At 38.3% G+C, this 21638-nt stretch overlaps 2 protein-coding genes across 5 annotated transcripts in view; both read right to left on the bottom strand.

Annotated features, from left to right (window-relative positions):
• The window catches only part of SNX29 (sorting nexin 29), a 97365-nt gene extending 91650 nt beyond the window's left edge, over positions 1 to 5715 (bottom strand). For all 4 annotated transcript variants that reach the window (XM_064152956.1, XM_064152959.1, XM_064152957.1 and 1 more), the window contains exons 1-3: positions 5635 to 5715; positions 1350 to 1414; positions 506 to 558 (exon numbers count right to left, since the gene is read on the bottom strand). In XM_064152956.1, the coding sequence (XP_064009026.1) occupies positions 506 to 558; positions 1350 to 1414; positions 5635 to 5641 (125 nt within the window). In that variant the 5' untranslated portion in view covers positions 5642 to 5715. The remainder of the gene's footprint in view (positions 1 to 505; positions 559 to 1349; positions 1415 to 5634) is intronic.
• Positions 5716 to 6861: 1146 nt separating this feature from the next.
• Positions 6862 to 12766, bottom strand: TNFRSF17 (TNF receptor superfamily member 17). Its single transcript, XM_064152963.1, has 4 exons — positions 12744 to 12766; positions 8783 to 9169; positions 8316 to 8447; positions 6862 to 7594 (listed from the first exon to the last, which is right to left on the bottom strand). The coding sequence occupies exons 2-4, from the start codon at positions 8895 to 8897 to the stop codon at positions 7338 to 7340; spliced, it is 504 nt and encodes a 167-aa protein (XP_064009033.1). The 5' UTR covers positions 8898 to 9169; positions 12744 to 12766; the 3' UTR covers positions 6862 to 7337.
• Positions 12767 to 21638: the final 8872 nt, after the last annotated feature.

Genomic DNA, 21638 nt, shown 5'->3' with positions numbered 1-21638 from the left:
GCAATTACATTTTCATAAATACAGTTTGTACTACACAAGCAATGAATGTTTTTTTGAAAATATACTATAACTTCCTAAAAGAGAAAGAGCTATTAACATACAAAGTTCTCCAGTACATCTCTGTTAGGGAAAATATACTTTGTTTGGAAAACTTTACTAATAAAGCAGAATATAACTCAAACTATACCCAAGATGATTGTGAAGCTGCTGCTGTTAAAAACAGACATTACAGCAGACACATGATCTCCCAGACAAAAAAAAAGTATATACATATATTCATACTAGACTTCTCCAATTCAGAAAAGGCAGATCAGATGCACAAGAGCTGTGTTACAAGCTGCTCCTGAAAGGCGATGAGCTTCTGCACTTCCCCTCTCTTCCCTTGTTGTTTCTTCCTCTTCTGCACTTCCTGTGGCTTATAACTGCATGATTTCCTCCATCTCTCATCAAGTCTAGCACTCATCAGATAAGCTAAGCATGTTAGAAATTTCTTAGATTATTTTACCTGCTATCAGAGTCTGAAGCAATTTCTTTTCTTCCTCCAAACCGTATCTGGCACTGCAATAAACAGATTTTAGTATCAATATTTTGATATCAACATTTAAGCCATAACAAAAAGCGGCATAAAACAAACCTCTGGCAAATATAGCCTGCAATAAAAAAGTGCTTCACAGCATTATGTTTCACTAAAGGACTACTCCCACAGCTCAAATATATTCTTGCTAGCCAGAAGAGAACACCTCCAGGTCCTTCAAGAAATTTGAGTAAAAATTACTACTTTTGAGTTTTAAGCGTATATCCACAAGAACAAACACTGCTGCTATTCAGCTCAGTGCTACAATTACAAAAAAAATCATTCTTTACAAAATATATCATTGGCTCCCCAAGCTCTCCTGAATTGAATCCTGTCTTCAAAGGTCTACTCACCGAACCTCATGGTGATGCAAGATAAATAGATACAGTAACAAATCCCATAATTACATGTATTTAAACCATTCACTAAAATTCTAGTGAAAAAAAGAAGCTGCTACTGTGAAATGTTAATCAGTTTAGCCTTTGAAATACACCACAGTTTGGTTGTCATATATTACAAATACTAATACAATTAATCATATATATGTTCTATATTACTGTATAGATTAAGAAACACTACTAATATAATCTCTCATAAACAAGCATTTAAACAAATACTGCCTGATAGTTATTTCTCAGCAGAAACAAAAATTCAAGCAGTACTGTGCGAGAGGCAAAATTTCTTCTTCAGCTGGTAAAGAGAAAAAAGGGTAAGGACTGTACCTGCAATTACTGACAACTCAGAATAAATATATTATAGAAATAGGATTTCTCACCTGTTTAACTGCATCCAGTAGCCGTTCTAGAAGAAACTGCCTTTTAGTGTCATTGCTCTGTGAACCTGAAATTCAACAACATAATATTGCTTTAAAATAAATAGTTCTCTAAGAAAAACACATTCAGGCCAACACTAGGGCCCTGAAAACTTTCTTCTCATGGCAAATATTCCAGTAAATTTATTAATGTCTTTTCTCTAAGTAAGATGATGCAGATTGTGTTTTGAGGTTTCAAGTTACCTTTCTCTAATATGCAGGAATACTGTTTGAAGTATCTAGAATCTTATTTTAGTAAGGCTTTGGGTTCACGATATAAAGCATACTGCAATAATGCCAAATACCACAAAATCATAGAGTGGCAGGGGTTGCAAGGGAGATCGTTAAGTCCAACCCCCCTGACAAATTGCGCAGTCAGCAGTCTGCCCCTAGCTTCTTAGCACAACCGCCTGTGAGGCCAAACCTACAGATTTTTCTCTACTGTTTCAATACTTGTTACTTTCAGAGTCTTTACCTATCCACACACTTGTGAAAATAGGAATAATATAACATTTCTCTCTGTATTAACAGTTTGAGAGTATTTCAGAAGAAATTACTGTAATTGATTATTTTGCAACCCGAAAAACATCTATCAAATGAAAATACTAAGGACGTGGGTCATGTCCTGTCTTTCAAACACGTTAATTTTTTCAATTCACATCTCTTTGGCACCTCTGTTTCTATGTGGTAACATAGAAATGGTTTACAACTAGATACTAGTCTATGAATAATTTAAAAATTGCATAAAATACAGAAACCTACAGATGATCATTATGTTGATGTTCTAGAAGATTAAAGCATGTGATACCAAACAGCCTTATATTTACACAGACTGAGTACAGTGTAATGTGTATTTTGCTTTTATTTCACTTGTAAATTTGTGGCAATGGCAATTATGACTACGGTTGATTACAATCAATAATTTCCATAAGTAGTTCCGATCACCTTTGCTATCAACAGGGCTACGAGGCCACATAATGTCTACTCTGAGGGCTGGCCAAAGTTTCTCCTCAATGCATGCTATCAGAATTCTTCTATTGCTGTTTAACACAGAAATTTTGCAAGCAGAAGAAAAATAATATTCACAAGTCTAACATTCTTTACAAACTGAAAGATTAAGTTGTGTAGTTTTTCCAAGCAGAGATTGTATTTTCCCTTGAAAAAGCCTAGAAAACAAGGTAGATAGCCATGTTTTTGTTTCAGGTAGATGCAAGGTAAAAACAAATCACTACCAACTCTGCTTAAGATTTTGATCATTTATGCCCTCATTTTTCAAACTAAGTCTTTATAACAACAACACAGCAGCATATTTTCAGACAAGAGCATCAATTAATTGTGATCAGCTCTAGCTGATTTAGAGACTCATTGTGTATTACAAACTGACCAAAATACTCTTCTACTGATTCACAATAATAGGTAAAACTTCAGTCACACATACACAAATGCAAAACTTAGAATGCATAAAATCAACATTACTCAGGGGGGAAAAAAGGCTATACTTAGATTATTGCCACTAAAAAGGAAGTTTCAAATATAAGTCTAAAAATACTTGCAAAAATATAAGTACAAACTTGTAAAACCTAAGAAACTTAAGAGACTTCTCCCATCAACATCTACTCAGCTAAAAATTTAAAACAAGCTTGCACACTGCACCTGTCTCTGTGACCCCTGTCATTTTTCTTGTTCACAGTCACACTTCCCTATTTTTAAAACAAAATTCTCTCCATATACTGCCAGAAATATCTACACCTACAGCAGAAGAAAACTGACTGTGTAAGTAAAGCAAAACAGGATTTTCATCCAATTCTTTATAGGTACAGCTCTCCTCAGAACCACATGTAGAAAATGTAGGTTAAAAAAAATAAATCTCAGATTGCTCTTGCATACTTTTTCAAATCTTGTATGCAAAATTTCAGACTGCAGTTCCTTGTGCTTGCTCTAGCATAGAATCTGAGGGTTCAGGTTCAAGATAAAACAAACAGATAAACATTCCTTTGTACTATGCTGTTATGATTCCATTACCTCTTCCCCAATTAGCTGCATTTTTTTTTCATTTTCTTGAAACTGCCATTAAACAAGTGACAGGACCCCTAATTTTTGACAAGCACATAAATCTAGTAAACTTTAAGGTTTAGCCTATTCAACACTGTCCAATAAAATACGAGTATGTAATTAGTAGGCAGAATTATTAAAGCTCAGATCAACAGGATGTTACTTTCACATCCACTAGAATACACTGCAGCTACAAAAATATACATTATTATTATGTAATTAAGGCTGTTAGGAAAAAAGGTCCTTCTATCTACATTTTAGTAAAATGCTTTTACTTTTTAAGTTCTAAAAATGGGCAAAGAAATAAATACAGACAGTGCTGTTCCAGCTGCTAAAAAAGGACATGATTATATTTCATGATATTAACATTACCTATCTCCCTTATCTGAAACAAGCATGGTAATGATACACATTTGTCCTCACCTGTTCCACTTAAGTTATTCTGGAAAACTACTGTCCAATATTGTACTGCAGTCATGCTTGGCAACGTGCAAAACTAGTGTTATATTGATGTCAAATCAAGATGTTTGGAAAAGTCATGCAGTTCTAGGGAAGGGCTACAGATGGGTAAGTGAGGAGGCTGCCCATGCAACTGAGTACTAGCCTTAATACCACCACCTTAGGCATTATTTTCTTCTAAGTAGCTACAGGTTTACGAGGAGAGACATTTACCTCTTCATTAAAAAAAAAAAAAAAAGAAATTTAAAAATAAAGGTATTAAAAATACATGAGGCTTTATGCCACCTAGCCTTTCGAATCACAGAATGCGAAGAGCTTGCAAAGATGAGTCTCCCAGCACAAATTTGCACAAGGCTAGTCCCAGCTTGAAATTATCACTGAAAGGCTGATGTTTTCTGTATGAAAATTACTCTTAAAAATTTCAGGATTAAGATTTTAATCTATATTGTGTGAAGATCTGAATCATTTGAGAAACTTTCTTTTTCAATGGTCTAAAAGATTTGACTGTTACTTGCATTTTTCACAACGCTAATTAGCAAGGTTGCCCACAATAGTTTTTAACTCTTCTCTTCATCCATAAAAGTGTCTTGTTTTCTTCTTACCACAAAGGCAAGAACAAAACAGAGAAAAATACAAATGAAGTGTTTTCATTTCTGGTTTCACTCTCAGAAGTGACTGCTATCCATAAAGCAGGCAGCATTTTCTTACTCCAGTTTATTCTTCTACTATTTTTTTTTCCTCTTACTATCTCTGGCAACAGATCTCATCGTCTATTAAATTGGAGTGGGAGAAAAACGTATTATCTAATTCTCAGGAGCAGAGTGCTGTCTACAACTGCCATTACTGAAGTTATACAAGTAGACCCATGAAAGCATTCACTAAAGCACCTCTTAAAATAAACAAAGAAACACAAACAAATTAATCCATTTCCAGTGCATTTTAAGAAATAATACATACATTTACATTTAAAGGCACGATCTATAAAATTTCCCCCTCCATCCTATCCAACAGATCTCCATGCAAGCCCATTCAACTGGCTATGATTCCTCCAGCCCTAAGGTTTATGGGTCCCAATTCTCAAGCAAAGCTTTTAAATATTTCCCCTCACAAACTGCTCAAAACACTCAGGATTTTGCAGACCCATACACATGAAGGCCAGAAACGAACTCATCCACAACTGACACATGCTGGTCAAGACTGAGTTAGAGAAACACTCTAGGTACTACAACGAACCACTCTGTCCAACTGTCATGCTTCTCACCTCTCTAATCACCAACATGTTAGTAAGTCTGTTTGTTTTTTTATTGTCTTCCCTTGGTCATTAATTTTCTCGGGAATATTTCCTGTGATTTTGCACCGTTGAGGCAACGAAGACCCCCAGACCAGCATCGCTTGAGCTTTAAACCAGTGTCAAGCTCAAGGGAAGTCTTCAAGATTGTAAATAAGGAAAAAAAAACCCAAATAACCAACACTTAAGGGTGACTTTAGGAGCCACAATGAAGAGCAGGGGCCAGAGCTGAGCCCTCCCACACACCGCGGGGCAAGTGAGGCCAAAGTCTCCTGCGCCACGCCACGACCCAGCCAGGGAAGAGTAAGGGGGGAGAAAGGCGCCTCGGCCCGCCAGGGACGGAGCCACGTCTGACCGAGCAGGCAAGCTTTGCCCATGCCAGCCCTGACAGTGCCCGAGTCCCGGCGGCCCCACCGAGAGGAGAAGGCCCCGCTCGAGCCCTCCACTCACCACTCATGGTGGCCTCGGGGCTCACACCCTCAGTCCGCCGGACCCGATCCCTCCTCCCGCACAGCCCAAAGCCGAGCCGGCCGGCGCCCACTCTCCGCCCCGGAACTCCGCCCCGCCGCCCCGGAAGGTAAACAGCGCTCCGCGCCGCGGTGGCGGTGAAGAGCTCTTGTCTGTGGGTGTGAGGTGGGAGCGCGTCCGCGGCGCCGCGTCTCCTCACAGGCTCCTGGGGAAAGGGCGCGAAACCGCCTCCCGAGGGGCGCCCGGCCGCTGCCTCCTCCAGCCGCGGCGCGCCCCAGGCTGTGGGCCTGGCAAGGTGTCGGCTCCAGGCCCGGCTGGACGTCCTGTGGCGATTAACTCCGCTTCACAGAAACCCAAACGGTCTGACACGTGCGGTGGAAACTGGACGAATGAACGACGAGAAGAAATCGAGAGGTAATGGTCTGCACTACCCCAGCTGCCAAAAGCCCTGAAAGGTTCATGTTTCAAAGCGGTGAAACCTCACATAAGCTAACGAAGTCATTTCCTCAACTTTCGTAGACTCTTTTTGAGGCTTATATTGCACACTATCAGTACAGACCTATGTAACTGTCAGGCTGCTGCACGTTGTGTGGAGCAACGGAGCATAACTTTTTTTTTTTTACGAGTTCCTCGATAAATTAAATCATCATCGTAAAGTGGAGAGTTCTGTGTCAGGTTTTGGCTATGCGTGGCCAGACCTACACAGCTAATTCCTAAGGGGCCCAAACGCTGTGGTCGTTCTCCTTAAGCTGCTGCAGTAATGATTGTTCATAGATGTAGTGCAGTAATTTACTAGTCTTAACATTTTCGTTTAGAATTCATGGAAGAGCCTGAAATAAAATGTTATCTGCGAATAAATAAATGTTGTTGCTTCTGTTGTTGGTTCAGCTTTCCAGTAAGGCAAAAAATGGCCTTATATTAGGAAAACACCATTAATGCTTGGGAGAAAAGGTGACAAAAGTGTATGCCTAATTTGAGGCCAAGCAGTAGCCTAGCATGAGTATATCTAATCAGTAGTCCTTGTACACAGAACAAGGGTAAGAAAAAAAAAATCAGTAAAATCTAAGTAAATTTTAATATAATACATTCCCAAAAAGCACTTGGCACTTAAGAGAAAGTCTGTACCATCAGGAATACATTGGGATCAGAGGTGTGGTGCTCCACAGCATCACAACCTACCTGTCTGAGACACTATATTCTACTCCATGTTCTACAAAGGTATTCTTTATTAAAACATTCCCATTCCAAGCATCCTAGGGAATATCTGAAATTATTTTTCACAAGACTGAAAATGTGATCTGGGTCTTTATTTCTGTCTCTTGGAACATTTCATGTGTGCCTTCAGGCATGTTTTAAGCACAAGATTGGAGATTAACATAAAATATTTATTTGCAAATTTATTTATTGTTATTTATTGTATGTTCCTGGCAAAAGTAAATTCAGGCTCTAAAGGCAGAAAAAGTAGGGACTTTCAGAAGTTAAAAATTCCAAAAACTAATTTAGCACGTGAGAATAATGTATAAATACTTGACCAAAGAGGTAGTAGAAATAGCAAGACAATATTAATGAAAGCTCAATGGAAGACCTATAAGGACTATGTACTAGCCTTCTCCACTGAACTGCAAGTATTAAATTTAATAGCTATACTGCAATAACTATTCAGTAAAAATATACCTCTCTTATAGTCACTCAGCACCCAGAATATAGTTGAAACTGTCAAATGATTTTGTGGTGACTAGCACAGTAGCTCCTTCTTCTGTAGCTGGTAATGGAAATGAAGTTTCACAGTCAGTCTGAGGTTTTACCAAGCCACAGTCACTGCAAGTGCATTCTTCCACTGAATAGGTTAATGTTTTGCTTTGAAATGAGTGTCTAGTTCCTTCTGTATTCACACTGCTTTCAGTATGAACCTTGAGAATATTACTCAGCTCCACAGCAGAGTCTGTAAATAGACAGAAGTTAATTTAGTACATGCATCATACTGTACCAGACATAAAGTTATTGAAAATCCAAATTTCATTATGTTCAAACTATGTTTCTAAATTTAGTGAAAATCTTAATATATTGTGAAAGTTTTAAGATGTAGTAATATATGAGAATCTTTTGTCTATGATAATGTACCCCCTATTCTTCAGGATAAGTATTTAAGTTATCTGGCATATATCATTATTTATTGGCTGAACATTCCACAGATATGAATATTTGAAAAAATGTTTTTTTTTTCACCTTCCCAAAATATATCACACAGGCTTCTTGCAGGCTAGAATATTAAGTAACTTTATTTAATATTTTATAAGATGGAAATCTAATATTGAATGCATATTTGCTACCTGGGTAGAATCTCTTTTGCATTCAGTCAGAAGAGGGTGAAACTTTTTATAAAGATCTTTTGATGCTGAGGATTCATGAATGACTTCTCAAGCACTAGAAAGTAAGCCAACTATGAATGTGCAACAGAACAATCTTGACATGTTCCAGTACCAACAAAAAGTTATCTGCATATTTTATTCTGTAATAACTGCAGTAACTTTACCCAGACTATTGGAGGAATGCAAAACAATCCATTAAGTATCTAGAATATGTATGCAAAATACATACATTCTAAGAGTAGCTAAAATATACAATGATCTAAAATTATTTGATAAAGAATCTTACTTATTCACCTGTGTTTTTCAGTTTTTCTTTTAGATGCCTTAAGTGTTTCCATTTAAACAAGACCATTAAGGTGAGCAGAGTGAGCATTAAAATTCCTCCTAAGCCCAAGCAAATCCAAAGAACTCCAACTGAATCAGTACCTTATGAAATGAAAGAGATGCATTAAATACATTGTAAATAATAGCCAACGAAACAGTAAAGAGATCCAACACATAAAATGTCTATATAAAAGAAGCAAATTCTGTTTCTGTTGACAGCTCAAGTAAAACTTGAAAGCTTGAAAAATTTGCTCTTCTTAACACTCCTAGAGGATACACTACATATGTCTTTAATATTTCTTTTTGAGTCCGTACATTATTCTGATAAACTCTTTACAGGTTTTAGACTTCTTTAGGTTTGTATGTTTACAATTCTATGCAAAATAAACATGAAAATGCCCTGCATGGCCATGAAGTATTGCACAAATATTACTTACTCTTATCACAGTAGTTTTCACATGCCGGCGGTGGTGTACTAGAACATCGAAGATGACAAGGCTTGCAAGAGATCAGCAAATGATCAAAGTATTCATTTTTGGGGCAGTGTGCCATCAGGGTCAGTAATTACAGGATTGGAAAGCCACAGAAATTGTAAAAGAGTGAAGATCATCTACAAAGGGCTTTTCAGTTCTCAGTTTTAGCAGCTGTAAGAACAGCTAGCAATAATGCGTAGACTTCAGTCACAGCCCTGCTACATAGTAGTATGGTAAGTAAAAAGAATTTAGCTCTGACACACCCAAGGAGTTACTGTTCCTTTTTTGGCAATTCACAATTGTAGAAAAACTGAACAGCTGCACCAAGATAGTTTTCAATGTAAATTTTGCCTGAAACAGAAAATGGATATTTATAGAAGGCATTTCTTGAACAGGTGCTAAACATTACAAGGTGTAGAAAAGCAAGAATAGGTCCAAACAGGAGTTAATAATAATTGTTCTTTAGATTTTTTTTTTCATGGTGATGGGCCACAGTAATTATTTTTTTGCTACAATAAGTGAACTATGCAATATTTACATTTTGTTCTTCATGTCCAGTCCATGGAGCATAAGATGAAAGAAATAGGGGCAGGAGGCACAGTAATAAGACCAGTTTAGATTCTATGTTTGCCACTTAATCACTCCTCAATTTCAGACAGCTTCCTTCATGCCTATGTCCCAGGGTGGACAATAATAGAACGCCTAAAAGATGAAAGAATTACTGTTTCCAATGAATGTTTTTCTGGTTTTAAATGTGATATTGTTAAAGTACATCTTCAACAATTACATCATAATTGTGTTGTACAAAACACATTGAAGACCTTCAGTTATAAGGGAAAGATCAAATCTAGAGATTCAGTCACTGGGATATTACTCCTCGGTTCCAAATTATCCTTATTGAATCTTTTAGGTTTTGATTGGTTTTTTTTCTTGGTCTGTTTTTAAATTTTTTTGTTGGTTTGTTTTTGGTTGTTTTTTTTTTTAACAACCATAGCTGTAAAAGAAATTTAGGAAGATTAAGTTCCTATGGTGAAAGAAGGAGCTGTATGAATATTTTGCACTTTTGATCCAAAACATTATGTGCATTTTTCCCCTTATTCTTTCATAGTGCAGAACTGTCACTGTACCAAAACTGCAGTACTCAAAATGGAAGAATAGGTGGGCCATAGATTTCATTCTTGTGGTAGAATGTAAATGACACCTCAGCCAGGTGATGGGGCACACTGAGCAGACATAGATTTGTGTGTGTATATGATGCAGACCAAATGCCAGAGAAAAAAAAGCTCAAATAACAGACTAGCACAGTAAAAATAACTTACACATCTTAGTTTTATCATGCTGTTTTCACCTAATAGAGTACAAAATTAATCAGTAATGTCTAGCAAGCTGCGATAACTGCCTCTACCCAGTATCACTGTCAAAGATAGATTACAATTACAGGCTTATTGCAGTTAAATTTCTTCTTGACATAATTTATTATGCCTTTTTGCCTACATAAAAAGAAAATATTGTATAATGAATTGTAATTTCCTACCATGTTACTATGTATGAGACTCATTTTCCCATGAAATGCACCATGTGGTAATGCACAAACTGTTTTTAGAGGAGCAATCTGTGTTACAGCCTCTAGTAGATGGAACTACTTATCATGGCTTCTGCACTTGTTTCTATAGGACAGGTGCACAACTGTAGGTTTCTGTCAGTTCCTTTTGGGTACTGAACTGCTGACCAGGAATCAAATTCATTTTCACTGATGAAGGCAGTACAGGTAGGTAACCACACAGTACAGACCAGGAGGTGGTATTCTGAAGCTGTGTACACACTTTAGATTTACAAGCTTCCATCATGTGAGCAGAAGACCTACAGTTACCTACCACTTTAGCAGAGCACGGGAACTAAGCATCCTGTCAGAGCATTTCCTGCCCTGAACCCAGACCTTGACCGTTGGTTTCCTGAAACATCTGGAGAAGCCTAAGACTTCCACAAACCCTTTTTAGTGCCAATTGTAAACATATGTTAAATTGGCATTACTTATGTGACAGAAATCAATCAGATAAAAAAGATAAGGACTATTTTATCTTTCACAATTTAATTTTTTTAAAGCCATTGTGAGTTTCAGCATTGAAATAATAAAATGAAAACTGTGAACTGAATTAAGTAATACTGTTATGTCAGTTATTAAATATAAAGATTGAAATTCACCTCTCACAGAACAGTATTTCAAGTTCTATTTACCACACATAACTTCAACAACAAAGCTTTGTTCTGATGCTTTGGGGTTTCTCTGTCCAAGCCTGTGCCAGCTTTTTTGCCTGACTATACTTCAGAAATTCTGCTGGCATAATTGCATAGCACTTATCAAAAGAAAGAGAATTTTCTGCTAGGACTGTTACATTCCCTTCACAAACAATGTTAGCTAGGCAGACAAAGGAATTCTTATGACTGTACAGTGGCTTCCACATTAGTCGTTCTGTGCTGGCACAGCTCTTTTGGACAACATGTACAACTTTTTTCCACCTAGTAAAGTAACTGAACTACATTGTCAGGCCTTACAGTATAGGCTTAGTCTGAGTCCTCTCCAATTCTCTAAAGCTCTTTATAGAGCTTCATATATGTCAGGTCATCACAAAAATCCTAAAAACCTGAGAGATCAACATACATACAAAAAATCACCATTCTTTCTTGCCAAAAGTTACTGCACTTTGAGGAACAGCAATTGCCCAGACAGTTAAACTTTCTGAAACGGTTACTTTCAGAAATCCATATTTTGCTAAGTGTGTGCTTTAGCTGTATGGCTGAGAGGAGATAAGCTGTTTAGGAATGGGATACACACTGCTAAGAAACAGGAAGGGGTTGTTAAAGGATTTGTTGTCTTCATTAACTTTTACAAGCTGCACAGAACAATGCTCTTTTACACATAGTATCTTTTAATGCCATTTTGGCACAGTGCAGACTTAAGAACAATGTGGATTTTGCCCGTTTGGTTCAGCACATTTTAATTAAACCACTGCTTTGAAAAGAATGGTGCTGCTGTTGCTACATCTGGTATTTCCAGAAAAGATTAAAGAACAAAACAACCAAAGAGAAAAATGTTCCTTAAAAATAGTAATTAAAATAACAATAGTATAAACATTGTCAGCTAAATCTCAGTCAGTTTCTCTATTCTTTACTAAGTTCCAAGTTTACTTAGCTAGGAACCAAGTTATGGAAAAGATTAAGTGCATAACAGAAAAGCAGTGTTAATAGACTATAAACCCTTTGGGGAAAGAAGATACCTCTTCATCTGTCTGACATTCCACATATGCCAACATTACTAGTTATGTAACTACTAAGGACAATGCATAAAACCATCACTGTGCAAGCAAGTTTGGATTAAGCTAATACTGGCTTGAATGCCATTTTTATATTAGTGCAATAGTTTTTGCAGAACATAAACTTTTTTTTTCTTCATTTCTTAATGTAAGCACTTAACATTTTGTGTTTGCAAAATTCTCTCACACGTACCACTGTTTTAGTGACTACAGATGGTCAAAGTAAATCTGAACTAATCAGTGGTAATGCCAACAGGGGTAATGGAGTAACAGCAAAAATAAATGTGAACAACCAATGAATTATGAGAAAGGCTCAGCATACTCTAAAGCCCAACAAGAAATTTTCATCTGATAATTTTAACCAAACTTTGTAGCCATACAATGTTTGTGGACAAGTTTAAGCCACACACAATTATCTTAATTTCAAATTCCCATGTACAGCATCACAGTGCAGTTCACTCTCAAGGCAGAAGGGAAACTGTAATAGATTTAGCCATCCCTATTCCAGAATAATTCCCCATGGAAATTGCCTTCTTTGGAATAAAAATACTGACAATGAGTAATTCTGGAGTCATTAGTCATATTTAGAAACAAGCTCACTATTTCATTCTCACCATTTCATAATGAAGTAAGTCTTCTTTGCAACGTTCACTAGCTATAGAAGAGCAGCTTTACAAATCTCATGACACTGTTATTCCTCCTTCATAACAATAGTGCCATTTCGCTTTAGTCATTACTGAAACAAAAATCTTTAGGGATCTCTAACACAAAACACTCCCTTAACTGGAATTCTGTAGAACTAAGGGGAAAAGAAACCACATGAAAAACCCACATGAAAATAGTTTTCTATTTTCACCTCCCTGGAAATAGACAACCAGCATGTAAAACTTTCCATATGAAACATAAGTGTTCTGAAAGTCCTCCCCCATGTATAAGGCAGCAGATCTGGCCTAGAAATATGAGGGAATCCAATGGTCAACATAGCAGTTCTGAGCTTCTCCATGTCAGGAAGTCACTGCAAGAAAGAGTGTGAACAAACAGAAAGTTAGATATCATGCATTAGCACCCTGTATTGATATTTTCAGTGCCAAATTCAACATTTTCATTATCTCACAAAAAAACATTCTTTATTGACACAGTCCAGAAGAGTTATACAACATACAGCTGAATTCTGTTTGATAGTAAGGACTCACCTTGCAGGTCTATAAGCCTCACTTTAAATGCTAGCCACTTTTTCTGCATTTTTTAACCTCTATATCAAACTACAAGATGGATAATGTGAAGACATCCAGAATTGCAAATTCTCTGTTATTTCTCCTATCTTACAGCCAGTGAAAGAGTATCTCTTGATGTATAGGGTTAACACTCCTGGGGGAGTGACCCTGAACCTGACCCTAGGGGTCTTGGCCCCTCCTCAGGGGTGGGCCACACTCCAGGTGATGGTTAGCCCACTCCCCCCACTTCCTGCGGTATAAAAGAGGAGCACTTCCTGCTCCTCACCCTCTTGCTCTTTCTCTCTTCCTGCGTTCATGAACACACACACACTGATACTGCATACCAGCACAACACGTGGCAGCCACGAGGCAGAGACACCATCACACTACTCGGGTTGTATCCATCCCTGTTTGTATTTTGCTGGTTTTCCCTTCCTTATCCTTTGTAAACTCCCCTACCTCCAATCCCTTTTTCTAAGTTATTGTTAAACTTTTCCTTTTTTTACTTCCAAATCGAGTGAGATTGATTTATTTGGGTGTCCCTACCTTTATCTCTCTCCCTGTCTTTTGGGGAAAGGAGGGGGGAGAGGGGAGGGCACTCTATAAATTCTATAAATTGTCATTGGGTCTACCAAATTTATAAGAGTCTCTGGGAACTTGCATTTGAACCCAAGACACTTGAGAATCTGGCACCCACTGTTGCTCAGTTAACTCAGCTTCTCAGCCCCTGAGAATCTCAAATTTGTCACAGTGAGCAAAGATATACTCTGTTTTATACAATCATAGAATCAACCAAGTTGGAAGAGACTTCCAAGATCATCCAGTTCAACCAATCACCCAGCTCTAACCAATCAACTAGACCATGACATTAAGTGCTCGATCCAGTCTTTTCTTGAACACCTCCAGGGACGACGACTCCACCACCTTATCACTTCCAGAGAAACTGTGTTTCTTAGGTGTGTAGTATTTACTCTCCACATTCAACAGATTTACACATGGAACTAAATTTAACAAAGCAGAAGATGGGTTTTCTAATCAAATCCAAATGTTGCTAATCAAGATGAAAGCAGAAGAACAGAGGTCTGTTTCACTTGCTTCAGTATCTTAACCGACCCGATGCCTCCTCGCACTGCTACACCTGGCTTTCACATGTCTAAAAGCACACTGTCTCTGCCTTTCTTTAAAACAGATTCCCTCCTGTCTTTACCCTTTCCATTCCTAATTCAGTCACTGCATGCATCCTTAAAGTGATCCTATTTTTCGCTTCCTTGAATGCACGTTCTTTGCTCAGCACATTCCTTACACATTAAGCAATCCTGCTATTTAGAATATGTTTGACTGTCAGAAGGTTTATCAACTGTGTATAGATTCTTCACAATATGCACACCTAAACTCCCATATATGTTTATTTTGAATTTTGATAGCAAAAACCCCATACACACTGAACAATTTTGATAGCAAAACTACTTCCCTAAACTACCCTTCCTCTACTATTTATCAGTCTAGAGGCTCATGGTATTAATACCACAGTAGAAATTCTGTCTAAGGAGTAAGCTGCAATGACTGCATTAATACCACAGTAGAAATTCTGTCTAAGGAGTAAGCTGCAATGACTGCATTCAAAGAGAGGTACCTTGAACAAAGAACTAGCTAGCACCCAACTTACAGATCTTTTTTTTTTCAAATGTGAGCAGGCAAACTAAGTAATGGATCACACAGCTCAGAACTCAACCTCCAGTAAAAGTCATCTGAAAAAGAAGGGATGACACTTGCAAAAAAGAAAACCTTTCAGTCTTTGTTTTTAAATAAAGCAAGAGAAAGAAAGGTTGTGTATACATACAGAAATGAGAGACAAGTAACTACGTTGGAAGATAACGAGCTGAGCACATGAATTGTTTGAGAAGTAAGAAGGTGGACACAGGGAATTATAAGATGGCATTTTGGTGTATGGACCCATATAGTACTTTGCTATCTAAAGTGAAAACTAATACATTTTATGTCTTTTAGGCCTGCAGTCTATGTTTTTTATTCCAAAAGAAAGTCTTTAATTCTAGATTTGAGCTCTCAAAAGGAAGGATTCAGTTCAGAAGCATTCATCACCAACCCACAATGAAATGTATCAGAGTTATGTTGCTAAATACTCTTTTATGGAGGAGAGTTAATGCTATGATGTTACATTTGGTAAACCAAAGGCAACTTTTATTTGAAGCTCTTCAAATCAAATAACTCAGAATACATTAATGTAAAACACAAATAAAGCAATTAATGTGGGTGTCCAGCAGAGGGAGCGTAATAGGTCAAAACCAGCATTTGTTAAATAACATGGTTGAAACAAACAAATCAGTAAGATATTTTAGTTCAGATAATACATGGTCTTGTGCAAATAAAAAAGCCTCTTTATAGCTCCCTTAACCTTCCAGGAACACCAGTGAAGCTTAGGACAGACAGTGCTTGAAAAAACTCTTGTGCTGAAACTCTGGTTTTTAGTTCTCCATTACATCTCGACAGACTACCTGGAAAGAAAATTTACCAGTGTTTGAGAATACTAATTTCTAATCTCCTGACACTCAATCAAATTTAAACTAGTTCAGCATTTTCAATTCTGTGTCAGGCCTCATTAACATTATGAAAGGTATTTAGAAATGCTTACACAGCCTTCCTTCAAAAGAGGTGTATCACTTCTCCTTGGGTACAGCCTTAATCATATTTCCCACAAAAGGTTTCTGGACTCATTTAATTCCACCTGTTTCTTCTAAGTAATTCTAAACTTAAATTCTAGAATGTCATTTGAGATTGTTCCTTCATGTAGGCCTCAGATCAAAGCCTCATGCTTCTAGAACAGCTCCTTCATAGCCAAGCATAGTTTCCTGTGTTTTTCTTTTAATAATTTACCTTGTAACTCTCGTCTTTTCTTCCTCTTAAGTAAATAACTTGTTCTTTTGGCTTTGTTTTTAAAGGCTTGCTCTGACTTCAAAGCCATTGTAAATATCAGGCTACTCATTTAAGCGCATAACTAATGCACATATTTGAATACCTTTAAATTTCAGGGCATGGCTCACAGTGCGTCAGTTTAATTTCAGCTTGCTGCCACACCAGAAAGGGTACTCTTATTCCTTTCTCGCTCCTCCTAGTCTCAGCTAAATGCTTCCTTTGCCATTTTGCAGCAGATCAGAAGCTTATCTGATCTCAGGGTAAATTGAGTCAATTCATTCATAACCCAGCACTCTAAACCCACCTTCCTTCCCACTTAGACTGCTGCTGCTTCATAGAGTTAAATAAGTTTACCCACTGGTGGCGAGCTGCTGTTCGAAGCTGTTAACCTGTTTGAAGCCTTCTAGTGAAATATTCCTTTCTTTACTACTTCACAGAAACAAAACATTGATATTTCATATCTGCTAGGGTGCAAACTGGTTGTCAGAACCTTGGATAAAAGCTACTACTAAAGTACAGAATACTATTCCTAATACCACATGAATGAGGACCTCCATTTCACTGCTATAGGGCTGACTTATCACAGGCTGCAAACTAGTGATGAAGCTACTACCCTGAGATAGTTTCGTAAATGGATAACTTGCTTTCCCTAAAAAAGTCCTGTTCCATTCTTACTTGACATAAGCTCTGGCATTTGTCAAACACCTCTTAGGAGTTGATTCATCTCAGTAACCCAGGAGGGAAAAAAAAGTGGATTGTTCTGTAGCTAAATTTAATGAGATAGACTGACTCAGCAAAGGGTCTAACAAGAGCGAGAAGGCAGTGCAAGGACAGGTGGAACTCTGTCACAGCCTCCATGTGTTAACCCTGAGGTGCTCCAGCCTCTTCTTTTTTAAGCAGTGCTTTGATAATTCAAGTTGTTCATGAGGTGACAATGGATTTATATGGGTGGTTCTCATAAGAAAAGCTTTTTAGTATTTATTAAATGAAGAGCCAGTATATTTATTTTGAACATTTTGATGAAAAATAGATTTAAACGAGAAAAGCTCAAGAGAAATGACAATTTACATTTCAGGAGATAGTTTGACATTAAATTATCATGATTCCAATTAGGTTTGTTTTGAGTACCAGCTGTTCCTAAGTGGAAAAACAAACTACTGGCCCTGTTAAAAAAAATAGTGTTTGAGTTTACACAATTCTTATGCACGACACAGCCTGCAAAACAGGTTTGTACAGTCAAAAGGACATCTGGCATCTTCTGAAATTCTGTGGACTAATTGTTTATATTCTAGCAAGTACCTAGGGAGTAAGTGCCTGTCAAGGAAGGAAGGAATATTGCATAACACAAATAATTCTTTCCTCCTGAAATCAGTGGTAATATACACTTCCATACCTCTGACCAAACACATGGCTGGTCCCACTCCCTGCAAACACCATCCCCATCCTGACAAAAAAAAAAATCACAACTCAATACTTTAGGAGCTGGCAGAAGGAAGTTCCATTCCAAAGAAAACTTCAAGAAGTCTTTATAGGAATGTCAAAGTGTATGCAAAAACTGATGCCTATATGTTCTGTGTACTGGTAACCTTAGGTAAGTCTTAATTACCCTGAAAATATAGTACCTGCCTCCAGTTAAGCCCTTTCTGACTTGCAGGCTGTGTCAACGCTCAAACAAACAACAAGCTTGCCATACAGCATTGCAGACATTATAAACCTGAGCTATTAAATGCTCATAATGATGGTAAAAAATGTACAGTAACAAGCCACTGCATCAGCAAAATTTGTGAATGCTACAATTTGAAAACTGAAAATTAATTGTAAAGATAATTTTCTAGATAGACAAGTGCAAGAGGGGTGGAATGCTCAGAGTTCACATCATAATAAGATAAATTCATTTTACTCAATTGGACTGAAGAAAAAGTTTATGTATTCTGAAATAGTTTATATTCAGTGGAGCAAGCTGCTATCTCTCTCTTCTCTTACTGCTCTGCTGGGATTCAGGTTGTGCTTTCCTCCCTCTGACCTTGCAGCTTCTCTCTGGTTTGGATTCTGTAAGATACAGGGTGGTGAGAGGGAGCATGTGTGGTATTAGCCTTTGGGACCCTTTGTCCCCAAGAGGGAATAAGGAGCTGAACTGAGGGTACAGGGGAGTCCTGTACTGTTGTTAAACTGTACATATATTTGTAAATATACTTTGTACATTTGTTAATTGCCCTTTTATATTCTTATATTGTTTCTTTTGTAAAGATAATTCCATTTTTGCTTCCAATTATGAGTGTAGCAAAATTGTTCTTTGGGGAGTAGATTTCCAGAAAAGGTTATTGGGAGAGGGTCAAATCCAAACCATAACAGTAAATTTTTGTTTCCACTGGATTTTTATCATTCAACAGTAGTAGCCTATGATCTCCTTTTCCTAAAGGTGATGCCTTGTTTCCATATGAAATTAAACACATCAGATACCTACTGGTTCATAAATGTCAAGCAAAGGTTGACATTTAAATAAATAAATAGGTAAGTAGGTAGATAGATAAAAACAACACCCACAAAAAAAGAAAACCAAAACAAAAAAACCGCAAACAACCCAAAATCCAAAAAAAAAAACCCAACAAAACAAACCCAACACAAAAACCAAATAAACGTTTAGGAACTGGAGAGTGCTATACCGAGGTGTTCTTTATTGTCTTAGCTGCTTAAGAAACTTACTTCTTAGTTCCATAGCTTTACTTCTAAATGTGTGCTCTGTTCCCCTGTTGGGGATCATATCCTATTGCTGCTTCTACCCCAGCCCTCAGTGGGACTGCATATGTCCTTTTTTTTCCTAACAGAAACATGATTGCCACAGACAGCTGAGCAACTTGTAGTTTAATCAAATTCTAAATATTACAACAGTAACACACATAGGAATCTTCCTTAATTATACTCAACTTTGAAAAACAGAGGCCGTGGCAATGTGTGTTTGAAAGCTGACAAGGAGCCCTGAACTAGAGAACAACCAGAGAATGGCTTTTCACAACGTCTTTAAAACATCATTTAGGCTCTGGTGAAGGTAAGCTCTCTGGCTGAACAAAAGACTTCCACCTAGCAGAGGTACATAGTCTTTCATTGTGAATTACATTTTTTTTCCCAAAATCAATTATCAGTGGTGTTACTTTGGTAAGTGCTGCCCACTAGTGTTTTACCTGAATGTGATCACTTTTCCCCAGTAACACGTGTGCACTACCTGCCATTTAGATTTTTTTGCTTGTCAAGGACATATATACTGCTGCTGGTGTGCTGCCAGAAATTAGCTGCTTTTTGTGCCACGATTATGTTACATAAATGCCACTTCAGGAATTTGTGTAGTTCTCCAACCAAAAATGCACTAGATTTTGTACTGAATCAAGATCTTTACATTTTCAGCATTTTGCTTGAGAACCTTGTGGCCCATAGCATAGCCAGGTAGACTCTGCTGGATTAAAAACTGGCTGGACAGCTGGGCCCAAAAAGTTATGATAAAAAGAGTTAAATCCAGGGCTTGGTATTGGGTTCAGTTCTGTTTAATATCTTTATTAATCATCTGGAGGAGGGAATTGAGGGCACCATCAGCAACTTTGCAGACGACACTGCGTGTCAGTGTTGATCTGCTCAAGGGTAGGAAGTCTCTACAGAGAGCTGGACAAGTTAGATCTATAGGCTGAGGTCAGCAAAACAAGGTTTAACAAGACCAAGTGCCAGGTCCTGTACTTTCATCACAACAACCCCAAGCAATACTACAGGCTTGGGGAGGAACAGCTGGAAAGCAGCCCAGTGGAAGAGGATTTGGGAGCAGTGGTGGATAGATGGCTGAACATGAGCCAGCCAGCAGTTTCCTCTGGTGAACAAGGCAAACAGCATCCTGGCCTGTATCAAAAATAGCCTGTCCAGTAGGAGTAGGGAAGTGATCATGACCCTGTACTTGGCCTTGGTGAGGCCACGGCTTGAGGTCTATGCTCAGCTCTGGATGCCACAGTATAGGAAAGACGTTGAGGTCCTGGAGCATGTCCAGAAAAAAGCAACGAGGATGGTGAAGGGTTGGAAAGACAGATCATAAAGGACCAACTGAGGGAGATGTGGTTGTTTAGTCTGAAGAAGGCTAAGGGGAGATGTTATTGCTCCCTACAGCTACCTGAAAGGAGGTTGTAGTGAGGCTGGTGATTGTCTCTTCTCCCAAGTAACTACTGGCAGGACAAGAGGAAATAGGTTTAAATAGTGCCAAGAAAGGTTTAGATTGGACATTAAGAAAAACTTTACCGACAGAGTGGTGAGGCATTGGAACAGGCTGCCCAGGGAGGTGATGGAATCAGCATTCCTGGAGGTGCTCAAGAAGCATATAGATCTAGTTTGGTGGTCATGGTAGTTGCATTATGGTTGGACTTGATGATCTTAAAGGTCTTTTCCAACCTTATTGATTCTATGATGATTTTATTTTAGTTTGAAGCCCATCTGCTTTCAAAACAACTTCATAATCTGCCCTACAGTGCTCTAACATAAACAATGCTGCAGATGACTCAGTCCTCATATGTGAGCACTCACAGAAACTCCCATCTCTCAAGCACTTTTTTCTAGTTCCAAGTACTTAGGCTGAACATTCCAAAATTAGATGCTGCCACAGCCATGTAACCAAGACCTACTAATTTCCCCTGTTCCTCCCAGTCTCCTCCAAATATATTTAACTTCGAGCAATGATTTTGGAATTTGGGGCTGGGTTTTTTGGTGTTTCTTTCTGTTTGGTTAGGTTTTTTTTGTAAGCTCTATCAGCCTTACCAGTCACAGGTATGCACACCTAGGAAGTCCTGTTTAAGTTGCCATAACTGGAATTAAAAAAAAAAAAATCGACTAACCAAGGGAAAGTGTGCTGTAGAATTACCAAAATCGGGACTTTTAAAACATCTTGTCAACTTACGGGTGGACATTGTACAGAAATCATTGTGCTCACCTCAGGTAACAGCACTTTTGCTCACAGATCTTCACCGGGGAGGTTACTGACCCCACGCAGGCGCTGCCACTGTACTGTCACTCAGCACCTATGCTTACCAGGACTATGTAGGTGCAACTTTGCATCGATAAATGCCAAAACGAGCATGTCTTCACCCGCTCCTACATGCTGAGTCCTTGTTAGAGGCGGGAAATCCATGAGGCGCCACACCGCGCCGGGCCCGCTCTCCGCAGACCCCGCCGCTCACCCCCGCAGGGCAGGCTGGCGCCCCCGAGGCGAGGGGCACAGCCGAGCTCCTTGGAGCAGCCGGCATGAGCTCGTATCCCCCGACAAGGCTACGTCCTATACGCCTGCCCGCACCTCGAAACGATCCTCTTGTGGAACGAGGGAATAGCTTAGCAGCCACCCGG

Source organism: Pogoniulus pusillus, chromosome 13, assembly GCF_015220805.1.
Source record: "Pogoniulus pusillus isolate bPogPus1 chromosome 13, bPogPus1.pri, whole genome shotgun sequence".
In the NCBI taxonomy this organism is placed as follows: Eukaryota; Metazoa; Chordata; class Aves; order Piciformes; family Lybiidae; genus Pogoniulus; species Pogoniulus pusillus.
The sequence above is the reverse complement of the archived record's forward strand: the minus strand, read 5'-3'. Positions and strand labels throughout refer to the sequence as shown.

What these genes read in the sequence shown, in the direction of transcription:
- TNFRSF17 (XM_064152963.1), bottom strand. Translation starts at nt 8,897, where the DNA reads ATGGCACACTGCCCCAAAAATGAATACTTTGATCATTTGCTGATCTCT. An exon ending in TGAAAACTACTGTGATAAGA is followed by an intron (nt 8,448 to 8,782) that starts GTAAGTAATATT and finishes TCATTTCATAAG; the next exon opens with GTACTGATTCAGTTGGAGTT. An exon ending in AGAAAAACTGAAAAACACAG is followed by an intron (nt 7,595 to 8,315) that starts GTGAATAAGTAA and finishes GTCTATTTACAG; the next exon opens with ACTCTGCTGTGGAGCTGAGT.